The 11,701-nt window shown below is 42.3% G+C and overlaps 2 protein-coding genes across 2 annotated transcripts; both read left to right on the forward strand.

Annotated features, from left to right (window-relative positions):
* Window positions 1-7,372, forward strand: LOC139222566 (acidic leucine-rich nuclear phosphoprotein 32 family member D-like). Its single transcript, XM_070854362.1, has 7 exons — window positions 1-164; window positions 2,290-2,439; window positions 3,180-3,302; window positions 3,648-3,834; window positions 3,930-4,027; window positions 4,619-4,688; window positions 5,520-7,372. The coding sequence occupies exons 1-7, from the start codon at window positions 111-113 to the stop codon at window positions 5,594-5,596; spliced, it is 759 nt and encodes a 252-aa protein (XP_070710463.1). The 5' UTR covers window positions 1-110; the 3' UTR covers window positions 5,597-7,372.
* A 2,422-nt stretch (window positions 7,373-9,794) lies between these two features.
* LOC139223195 (endonuclease domain-containing 1 protein-like) lies at window positions 9,795-11,319 on the forward strand. Its single transcript, XM_070855168.1, has 3 exons — window positions 9,795-10,127; window positions 10,559-11,047; window positions 11,194-11,319. The coding sequence occupies exons 1-3, from the start codon at window positions 9,795-9,797 to the stop codon at window positions 11,317-11,319; spliced, it is 948 nt and encodes a 315-aa protein (XP_070711269.1).
* Window positions 11,320-11,701: the final 382 nt, after the last annotated feature.

Genomic DNA, 11,701 nt, shown 5'->3' on the forward strand with positions numbered 1-11,701 from the left:
TTCACACTGGTTCCGCGTGTTGATACTGAAGAGAGGATCGAGAAGAAACAAGTTTTTCACAGCGCAGAGACCCGAACTCAGGCCAGAAATTTAACAAAAAACAGAGGAAGATGGACATGAAGAAGAGGGTCTCCTTAGAGCTGAGGCACCGGTCGCCGACAGAGGTGAGTAGCCGGGTTTGGTGTGTTGTTTACCGGGGACTGCACCGGCCGGAGGAGGAGGGGTGGTGAGCACATGGCAGGGTGTCTGCAGGTCCCCGAAAGTGCCAAAATGTGTGTTTACTGTTTAAAGTGAAGCTCCGAGCTCACACACAGTCTGGAAAACGGGTTAATTAGACATTTAAACCTAAAATTCAGCACCGGGAGCGCTCATGTGTATCAGCAGTAATCAGCCCAGTGGCGCAGCTGTTAACCGCCTCGTTTTCAGCCTGAAACCCCCACTTATCTCTCTTATTTCAGCTAAAAACGTCTCGGGTTTTGTTAAATTTCCTGTTTTTAAACTCTTGTCGGAGCAGAAACCTGCACGCGCCTCCTGCTCGAGCTCTGAAATGCACATCCGTGTGTCCCGGGCCCGGCTAATCCCTGGAAACGCGTTATTTCTAAGTTATTGAGCGGTTTATTTTTGCATTGCTGTAGCCGGCACCCACACAGGAGACTTTATTTAGCTCCCCCGATGAGCTCCTGAAGATGTTGTTTTAATTTTTCGTAAAATAAGGAGCTAACAACTAAAACATTTACAGCTGAAATGTCTAATTACGCGTTTGGTTTAATCATTTAAATCGCGTGTAACCTTAATGAGGAAATGCGCCATTGTTTTTCAGTTTACGCACTAAAATCTTTGCAAAACCGTCGTTTATTAATTTTAAACTACAATTTATCATCATGAAGCGTCACAGCGTTCAGTTTATATACTTAAAAATTCAAAATGACTGCGTTGATGTTATCGCTTTTCCAGAGATTAGCCGGAGCCCGAGTCCATAAACGTGCTAAGGGCGCGTAGCCAGCGGCGTGCTAGCGTTAGCTTAGCTAAAGCGGCTACCAGCCGCCTCCATCACCGCCCTCCTGAAACAAAACCCACCACAAACCAGGTCCAGTCCTGCTCTGGGCTCACCCATGGGGCGGTGAGAGGGGGTAATAACCGGGAGACCAGCGGGGGGAAACGGTTGGCAGGGAGCTAAATTAGCACGGAGCTAGCTTAGCAGGGAAGCTAACGCAGCTAGCAGCGTCACATGTGTTGGGAGTTTATAAACAGTGTCTGCTGGGATCCGTTCCAATATGAAGCTTCTCAGGTCTCCTTTCCACTGAGACCTCAGCCCACAACCTCCCCTCTGCAGGGCACTAAAGCTGCATCAGCTAGTAACAACATTTTCCACTTTTACACCACATTTTAGCTGAAATATCCACTGGTTGCTGCTTCTCGGGTGGGAATAATCACTGGTTTTTATATTAAAATGATGTGTTTTAAGGGTGAACTCTTGGTCAGACAAGAAAACTGCATGGGGAATTATTTTTACTATTTTCTGGCTGTTTATGGATCAAGCACAGAGTCAATTACTCAATAAATGTTGACCAGTTAATGTCAATAATTGGGTGCAATGCCTGAGAATAAAACCGTATATTTGTTCTGAGAATCTGACAGTCGTTTCTTGGAGTGATCGATTAGCTGTTTGGTCCAGAAAAAGGTGAAAATGTCCAGGAAAACATCCACAAATGTCCTGTTTTTGTTCACAACCCAAAAATATTCAGTTTACTGTCACAAAGGAGCAAAAAAACAACAACAAATCCTCACATTTGAGGAGCTGAAATCAGAGAATTTGGACTTTGTTTCTCTTAAAAATGAGAAAAAACTATTTATCTACTATCAAAATAGGTGATTAATTTTATAGTTGACAAATAATTCATGAGATATAATTTAGCCAACATGCTAAAGATGTTTTTGAGTAGATAAAATTACATAATTATCTAATGAAAGAACAGGCTGTTGAGAAGTTTGGTCGCCACCAGTCGAGCTCTAGTCCTGATATGTTTTGGAAAATTATGGTGAAAGTTTGATTTGATATTGGTGGGTTTTTTTTTTTTTTTTGCTCTTCTGTGTGGTTTTCACCTCGTCGTCGTCTTATTCAGATGAACTTGTCGTTGAATTAGTCAAACCGTCTCCACACTCGTCAAATCAGGAAGTTTAAAGTTATTTTGAAACCGATCTCAGTTTAGTCAGCAGCAAACACAGAAATCACAACTGCATCTTAAAACATGACAGGAAAGAGATATTAAATCGGTGTGATTCTTGCAGGTCCAGGAGCTGGTTCTGGACAACTGCCGCTCCGGCGAAGGGAAGATCGAAGGAATCACCGACGAGTTCTCGAATCTGGAGCTGCTGAGCCTCATCAACGTCGGCCTGACCAGCGTAGCAGACATCCCAAAACTGGACAAACTCAAAAAGGTGAGAGACTCGTGTTGTTTCCACTCGCTTCCCATCACAGGAGAGAAAATGTAAAGGTTTATACTGTTTTGATTCACCACATGTTCATGTTCATATAAAAGAAGCAATTTGATGATTTTTACATGGGGCTAAGCAATGAAGGACAACCCCAGTATTTTTAGACCTGGGCCCTATTTTAAAATCATTTTGGTTCACAATGTCTGGTATCAAAAGTGTTCCAGTAGATCGCCGCAGCCGGCAAATGAGAACAGGCAGTAATGGCTGCAGCGTGATCCTTTGGGACAACTGCACCTGATCACAGTAGGTCCACTAAAAGAGCTTGTTTGATCCACTGACAGGCTCAGAGTGTTATTCTAAGTGTGTGACAGCATCATGGAAAGGATCCCTACAGAGAGAGACCTGGAAGATCCTTTTGGTTTAACCACAAACAGCACACACACCAGACTACATTCACTAAAACAGGGATTTTAGCTCACAGAACACATGGGTGACTGGTGTAGTGCTGCCATGATCAGTTAGTTAGTTAGTGTTATTTTGTGTTACACTACCATTGTGTTGGATCTGAACTAAGCCTTTAAAACACTTAAGTCATACAATAACACAAGCTAACTAACTGATAGAGGCAGCAGTAGAGCAGACACTCACTGTGTAAAATCGCTGTTTTTGTGAATGGAGTCTGGATGGGGTTCTGCTAAAGTGTCCAAAGGGATTAAAGTCTATCTTTATTTTTCTCTCTGCAGTTGGAGTTGAGTGACAACAGGATATCAGGCGGTCTGGAGGTCCTGGCAGAGAGGCTGGTGAACTTAACGCATCTCAACCTCAGCGGCAATAAGTTCAAAGACATCAGCACCCTGGAGCCCCTGGTGGGTGACTTAGATATCCCGTTAACGGCACTGATGATGACTCTGTTTGTGCTGTTAGCTACGTTAGCTGTAACTACTATTAGCTCTGTCAACTGTTAGCTCTATTAGCTCTGTTAGCTCTAAACTCCACTAAACCCTTTAGCCCCAGTTATTTTTATTTGTTTATATAATTTACCGTGTTTTTTATTTGCTAATTTTCTCCGTGACGTTTGAGGTTTGACTCCAAATATCCAACTATTGCCAGTAGTGGATGAAAGTGCACATTAATAAGCATTTTATTCTGCTGGTTTTCTGGAAATTCAGGTAAAAGTTTGGTCGTAATCATGTCCGTCTGTGTCCCAACAGAAAAAGTTGCCCCAGCTGAAGAGTCTCGACCTGTTTAACTGTGAGGTGACCAACCTGGCTGACTACAGGGAGTCCATCTTCAAGCTCCTCCCCCAGCTCACCTACCTGGACGGCTACGACATCGACGACTGCGAGGCCTCCGACTCTGACGGAGAGGGGGATGGAGTCGAGGATGAGGAGGAAGAAGGTGAGCGTCGACGCGGCTGAAAGATGGAAGAATAAAAACACACCAGCTTGATGTTAGCTGTAATTTCTAATCACTTTCCTGATTGTGTTCTGCAGAGGGCGAGTCAGAGGACTTTGAGGAGGAGGAAGAGGAGGATGAGGAGGACGTTGTGGCCGAAGACGATGACAGCGGTGACGACAGTGGTGACGATGAGGTGAGTCAAGGGCTCGTATTGTTAAGCTTGGGCTCTATTTTGATGTTTAAATCACTTCAACCCCACCAGACTCCATTGACAAAACCAGCAATTTTACATCTGGAGTTTGCCTGCGGGAAAAAATTAGCTTCATGTGTGGTGGGAAACAAAAAGAGGACAAGGTCTGAAGTTTGTTCGTATCTTATAAGATAAGAGTCCTGTCCTGAGTGCAGAAGAAGACATTTTAAAACTGGGCCAGTTTGTACATATTTTGGTTTCAAATCGTTGGCTTCAAATCCACCAGATTCCATTGATAAAACGAGCAATTTTACATCTCAGAGCACAGGAGGGGCAGATCTACTGCTGCCTCGATCAGTAAGTTTGGTTGTGTTGGAACCCGCCTGATGGCACAGATAGACTTTGTCCCCACACAGAAAACTGATCAGATATCAATAAAGAATCAGACTGATGAGCAGAATTGATGATGACATTGCTACGCAGTAAAACGTATGTAATGACGGCATGTTTGGTTTGAACATGCAGAAACAAACGGAATTTAAATATGTGGATTTAAAGCGGAAAACCTTCAACAACCAACGTTTCTCTCCGCAGGACGGCGAGGTGAACGGAGACGTGGACAGCGAGGACGATGAGGAGGACGAAGATGATGACGAGGATGATGGTCAGTAACAGTTTGGATCCTTTACCTCCTCTTTGTCATCTGTGTCCAGTTAAAGGAGTACTTTTTTAATCTCGTCCCTATTTTTACATATTTTGAGTTTGCACCTGATCACAGTAGGTCCACTAAAAGAGCTTGTTTGATCCACTGACAGGCTCAGAGTGTTATTCTAAGTGTGTGACAGCATCATGGAAAGGATCCCTACAGAGAGAGACCTGGAAGATCCTTTTGGTTTAACCACAAACAGCCGTTATATTGCTCTCTGCACACACCAGACTACATTCACAAAAACAGTGATTTTATACAGGACTCGCTGCTCTACTGCTGTCTCAGTCAGTTAGTGTTTGTGTTATTCAGTTGACTTTGGTGCTTCATAGGATTAGTTTGGATCATCACAGTATTTGTGTAGCACACAATAACACAAACAAACTAAGCCATAGAGGCAGCGAGAGACCAAAAAGAACTCCTGTGTTCTGTAAGATAAAATTACTGTTTTTGTGAATGGAGTCTGGTGTGTTGTAATAACCCGACACAACTACTGTTTCTGGTCAAACAAAAAAGACTTCACAGGTCTAAAATTACAATCTGAGGCTGTCCGTGGCAAACACAAGCACTTTTAGTGGACCTATAGGATGTGATGTGTATATATATTAGGCGGCAGCAGTGATGCATTAAAGGAACTATTGTACCATAAACATGATAATTACTACTAATAAAACTACCTGATAATTCAATGATGATACAAACTAACACAAAGGTGAGAATATGGGGGGAAGTGGTGGAAAGCCTGCGGTCCTGAGTCTTGTTATTCAACCCGTGGCCTGTCCTCTGCAGATGAGGACTCGTCTCCGGCCAAAGGAGAGAAGAGGAAGAGGGACCCTGACGATGAGGATGATGAAGATGACGATTAAGGACCCACTGAGACCCTGCAAACCCTCTACACGCCCTCCCTCCCCCAACCCCCCCACCAACGCTCGCCCTCCTCCTGACCCTCCCCATCAACCCTCCCACCCCACCCCAACCCCCCACCCCCTCCTCGACAGACTGCTGGGCCACGTTCCATTTCTGGCAGTGCCCTCCTGCAGACTGAAACACCACAGTCACCACTGACCTCCAGTTCAGGCTCTTTTAATTCATATTAAATATTCCTCAGCAGCAGAGGCTGATGAGCCGACGTCCTGTAACATCGTTCAGCTCATAAATGTCCCCTAAAAGTTCCTGACAATCACCTGGAATCACCTCCTGATGATGTAATTACTCCTTTCCGGCGGCACAGAAGTCCAACTATCGATTACTGTCATTATCGACTCGTGCAGAATGTCTCAGTTCACAAAAAGGTCGGAAATTTGTGAAATCTTTATAATTTCTCACTGCAGAAAGTGTCTCAAATATCATCTTTTTCCAAATATGATCCATCAACGGTCTGATTTGACAAAAAACAGCAGAAATTATCACTTTTTACCAGCTGGAACAGCAGATGTTTGGCTATCGCATTAGTTGCCCGTAAATCAGTCGACTAATCGAGTCGACTGATCATTTCATCCCAACAGCAGATTAAATCTGAGGTCTCATTCAACTGTAAAACATGGAGAGACGACTGCTGGTGATCGAAGTTGAATTTAGAAAAGCCGCTTTAACGGAGTTGCTTATTGATTTTTGGAGATAAAATCTGACAAAGAATGTGAAGGAAAGACGCCGCCGGTGGTCCACGTTTACGTTCTGAGATAAAAATAAAAAGATGAAACAAAACCAGCAAATTTTCCAACCAGAATCTTGGACAAGAGATGCAAATGTTTATTTTTCTGCGCCAGTAAAGGTTTTTTTTTGTCCGTAATATCAAAAGCTGCAACTCGATAGTATCGTCAAATTGGTGTCTGTCTGAAAACCACAACTCATTGTTTTTCAGAACTTGAGATTCCTACTCCGTTAACGAGCAGTAAATGCATCCCTCCTCGGCCGGAGAAGACGTAGAAAAGTTAGTCGGCCTTATAAACGGGTTCTTCCTAATCTTTCAGTTGAGTCGCAGTCTGAACAGTTTTTCGCCGCACCGTGGAAGAAGTACGACGTGAGAATGAAGCTTTAACAGTTCGTATTTAGGGACGAAAAACTAGAGCGCCGCCACGTTTGGAAGGCAGAAGAAAACCTTTGATGGTTTGTCGTCCCGCCGCTGCGCTCTGTGACATCACCATTCTGGAACTGAACCAGCAGCTGTGACGTCATCACAGGCTCCGTGATGTCATCAACGCACAGTCGAATTCCGAATTCCGTTACTGCCCCTCTCCCCTCCCCCTCCTCTCCCCCCATTTTACCCCCGAGGCCGAGCGCGCTCAGGGCAAACTGTTCTCTCTTTTTTGCCAACAGAGCTTTTTAAAAGAAATATTTTTTCAGAGAAATTGTTTTTGTTTAGTTTTGTATGGCTGTCTGGGCTCTCTCTCTCTCTCTCTCTCTCTCTCTCTCTCTCTCTCTCTCTCCCTCTCTCTCTCGCTCGCTCTCTCTCTCTCTCTCTCGCTCTCTGCTCAGTAGAGAGATCCAGTTGATCCCTCACACTTACACTGACTAGTTAAGGTTGGGTTTTGTTTTATTTTTTATTTTTACTTTCTGTAAGTTAAAGGAAAAAAAAAAGCAAACAAAAAAAAAAAACACACAAAAAGGACTTTGTAAATAAAATCTTAACATTTTGTTCCTGCCGTCTCCTCTCTGGCGTTTTGTCTCCACGATACATGAAGTCCTTCTGAAAGCTACGGATGCTAATAGCTAACGTCAAGTGACCGTAAGAATTTTGACGAATTAAATACTGAACAGTGAGAAAATAATGAAAGTTGCTGTTACAAAGTATATAAACAGCATAAATCAGCTACAGTAACATTAAATAAATAAGTAAAAAAGTAACATTGAATTAACTCATAACACAAAAAATCTTTATGAAACAAAAACTTGGTTGTGTGTGTGTACATATCTTTGTATGTATATACGTGTGTGTGTGTGTGTATATGATACTTTAATACCACCATTTAATTTAAAGCCGATTTTAACATTTAAAACAGCATCAAATATGGACTCACTTCTGAGAAAACGTTTCAGGTCAAAATTATAAATGAGTTAAAGAACATTTAACTAAATATGTTTATTAGTGTGAAAATATTTGTCCTTAAGGATCTTAATCACTACAATCCTCATAATGAGGCGATAACGGGGCAGAATGTGTTGTTACTGATATAGATTATACGTATCTTTTAGAAGAATGAATAAATAAATGCCGTAGTTTCAGGAAAAGTCCCCATCATGTGTCCACAGTCAGAACTGGGCTGTGACTTCTTAGAAATGTGATAGTGTAAAAAAGAAAGCTGGAGGTGTGAGCACTTCCCATTTTTTTATATATATAGTAAATATTTGAGGAACAGTTACTGTCAAACGAAGAATGATACTCAGATTGTTGTTTGGCAGACTTGATGAAGCTTTAATCTGAGACGGTGAGTTTTTCTTGGTATATTTTCGTGCTTATTCAACCTGCTGATTTATTTTCTCTGGCGAAATATTGATAAAATAAAAGTTTCTCCAGATCACGACGTGGTGACGCCTTCAAATGATCAAGATATTCAGTTTGCAACTTTATCAAACAGATCCTGACGTTTGAGGAGCAGGAAGAAACAGATTTTGGGACATTTTTTTGTAAAAAAAGCAAAAATGCCCAAAATCTCAGCACTTTAGATTAGTCAGTGGAGTCTGGTGTGTTTGAGGAGCGATATAACTTGTGTTTGTGGTAATCAAAAAATCAACTGAAACATATAAACTAAGCAGTGCACTGTGAGATCATTTGATAATGGGCACCATGTAATAAGACTGACACCATCCCTCGTGGGTTTACTGTTAATATACAACCATCACCATAGCGTGTTATTTCATCAGTCTGATTTTCAAAACAAACCTTTATTGCAGTTTATGAATTTTTATTAAAATTACTGCAACAGCCAGCAAATGGAAATGGGATCACCAGATGTAAGCATTTAATTTAGTACATCGGTTTAGTATATTAACAGCATATTTGTCTGTTTAGTGTATTAACTGTATATTAAGGTGCTGTTTTAAGACACTGAAATACAAATATATTGTGATTCTTTCTGAGCTAACCAGCTAATCTATTCAAGCACTTTGATTAAGGAAGTTTATCACATGCTCAAAGGTCATACTGGCGATTTTGCCCAAACAAGGAAACAAGATTTCCTCTTCTGCGTGGCGTCTATCTAGGAGGGAAGGTCAGATTTTTTTTGTATGCACACAGTGAGGCTGCTGGTCCTTACAGGTACATTGTACCATGGGAAAGCACCGCAGCGCTGTGGCCGCTTCTCCTTTAAAGGGCCGGGGACACCTACCGGCAATTTGGAGCCGCCAGTCAACTTAACCTGTTTTTCTCTTGAAACTGGAGCAGCCAGAGAACATGCAAACTCTCACAGAGGGGCCCCAGATTTGATGGTCCCCTTCCAAAACTGTTACCAGTGAAAAGAAATCTGTCTTATGACACTGTGGTTGAGGTTTTGTTAGGTTTAAGTGTGTAGGCATGTGTAGTTATGGTGATTTAAAAAAAAATTTAATTACTGTCCAACCTCAGCTGCTATAACAGCATCTTACTTTGTCCTCCTTTGCTCCTGATGGACAAGAGTCATTACCACGGTCCATTTTTCTTGTTGGGAGGACAGTCACTTGTGTTTTTCCACAAGCTTCAGTTCCAGTTTTGCTGACTCCATTATTATGCTGATGATACCCTGATATACAAGAATGATTATCAGCTTCTCAGTAGTATTAAGAAAGGTGCAGGTAAATCTATGATGCTGAGCTGAAGCTAAAGAGACTGATTTATGTATTATTCCTCTATGAAGTATCTGGTTTTAATATGTTAAATATATGTATGTTCCAGTGATAACGCTGGTTGATAATCACATGACTTTATTTTACATTCCTGGTTTAGTGTTTGTCCAAGATATCTAAACACTACTTCCTCTTCTGTGGATGACATTGTGACTGCTATTGCTGGTGCAGTTGTGCTAAAGTAAACTGTCATTTTTAACAATTCTTTGTTCTGTATTCTGACCAAAAAATATACAGTGCGTGATGATGGCATCCTTAAGAAGGTGGTATTTCCTGTCCTTCGCTGCCTTCCTTCCCCTGTTCATCGTTCCCACAGTAACTGAAGTGGTGGATTCAGTGTCAGACTGTGATGAGTTTCTTCTTGAGAGAACTCCACCACAGGTCCCAGGGATCCTGGGACCTCACGGCGACATCCTGGACCAGAACCGATATAAACCCATCTGCCAGACTTTTGAGAACAAGAAAAGGTTTGTGACGCTCTACGACACCAAGAACAAGATTCCAGTGTTTTCTGCTTACAAGTACAGAGGGGAACAAGTCAAAGGTAGACCCAGAACCAAGTGGAAGATAGAGCCACAGGTATGTTTCTATTTCTCTCACTCATTGTTAAATATTGGCATGGAAGCTATTTGAAGCTATTTTAGACATTGATTCAAGTCAGGCAGGATGTTGATTTTGTCTTTTATCTCCTCTGAGAATGGTTTCTAATTCACTGTTGTCCCACTATAAGAAACTGTCTGGTGCCTCTTTCTACTTGTATATATTTCTTAAAGTTTTCCCATGATGTAGGTTTAATTTAATGAAGGTTAGAGTGAATGTCCATGCCATCTATCAGTGTGAATGCTTCTTTATAGTTATCAACACAGTCATGTTTCTTGGTGTGGACGTTCCTTTAACCACATTATTTTGGGAGTCATCATTACTTTGGAGTAATTGAAATCTGCAAACTACTCTTGTTCTGTCATACTGAGACTATCAGTGCCACTGACTGAGCCTTTCAACTTTTGCAGCTTGAAAAAAGAAACACCAACAACATGAGGGACGACATATTCCGCAACCAGGCCACTAACAATGATTATGCAACAAGTGACAACGCCTACAATAGGGGCCATTTATTTCCAACTTGTCATGCATTTGATAAAAGTGAAAAAATATCAACGTTCACCCTGACAAACATCGTTCCACAAGCAGTGTCTTTTAACAGTGGTAGCTGGCAAAAAATGGAGCAATGCACCAAATGTGTCCTGCAAAAATACTGCATCAACAATAATGGTGTTGTCGAAGGTTTTGTAGTGACTGGGGCCACGCCTAGCGTGAGCAACACACTCAACGACAGGATTAATATACCTTCCATTCTCTGGTCAGCATTCTGCTGTTACAATGCAAACATGGACAAGTGGCTAGCGAGTGCGCACTGGGGTGACAACAATGCAGAAGAATCCAAATCTAAATATCTGCATACAAAGACTTTGGCAGAACTCCATCAGGAGCTGAGCACAGTGGGATCAAGATTTGAGGTGTTTCCCAGAACACAGTGTCCTCTCGATGTAACTGTTGCTGAGTTTTACCCGGAAATAAAGGCTGAAAATAGCAAATGCACATGTCCAACCTCAACCACATCTACCACTCCCAAAACCACAACTAGCATTCCCTTGACTCCTACTGCTCCCACCTGGAGCACCACTGTACTTTCATCTACAGAAACAACAACTGTTTCACCAACAGCCAGCCCCCCACCAACCACAACTTCTGTCTTATCATCTACCACTGACCCAACATCAACTGTTCCTACTAAAGTGACAACCACCAGGACTACAAAGAAAAAAGAGAATAATTCAGAAAATAATGACAGTGGACAGGGAGGAAATCAGGGAGGCCAAGGAGGAGGAGGTGGTGGTATTGGTGTAGGAGGAGGTGGTATTGGTATTGGTATTGGTGTAGGAGGAGTTGGTATTGGTATTGGTATTGGTATTGGTATTGGTGTAGGAGGAGGTGGTGGTATTGGTGCAGGAGGAGGTGGTATTGGTGTAGGAGGAGGTGGTGGTATTGGTGCAGGAGGAGGTGGTATTGGTGTAGGAGGAGGTGGTATTGGTGTAGGAGGAGGTGGTGGAGCACTTGGAGGAAATGGTACAGGTGGAGATGTTGGTCCAACA

This window comes from Pempheris klunzingeri, chromosome 23, assembly GCF_042242105.1.
Source record: "Pempheris klunzingeri isolate RE-2024b chromosome 23, fPemKlu1.hap1, whole genome shotgun sequence".
Lineage (NCBI taxonomy): Eukaryota > Metazoa > Chordata > Actinopteri > Acropomatiformes > Pempheridae > Pempheris > Pempheris klunzingeri.

What these genes read in the sequence shown, in the direction of transcription:
- LOC139222566 (XM_070854362.1), top strand. Translation starts at nt 111, where the DNA reads ATGGACATGAAGAAGAGGGTCTCCTTAGAGCTGAGGCACCGGTCGCCG. An exon ending in AACTGGACAAACTCAAAAAG is followed by an intron (nt 2,440 to 3,179) that starts GTGAGAGACTCG and finishes TTCTCTCTGCAG; the next exon opens with TTGGAGTTGAGTGACAACAG. An exon ending in AGATGATGACGAGGATGATG is followed by an intron (nt 4,689 to 5,519) that starts GTCAGTAACAGT and finishes TGTCCTCTGCAG; the next exon opens with ATGAGGACTCGTCTCCGGCC.
- LOC139223195 (XM_070855168.1), top strand. Translation starts at nt 9,795, where the DNA reads ATGGCATCCTTAAGAAGGTGGTATTTCCTGTCCTTCGCTGCCTTCCTT. An exon ending in AGTGGAAGATAGAGCCACAG is followed by an intron (nt 10,128 to 10,558) that starts GTATGTTTCTAT and finishes CAACTTTTGCAG; the next exon opens with CTTGAAAAAAGAAACACCAA. An exon ending in TCCATCAGGAGCTGAGCACA is followed by an intron (nt 11,048 to 11,193) that starts GTGGGATCAAGA and finishes AACCACAACTAG; the next exon opens with CATTCCCTTGACTCCTACTG.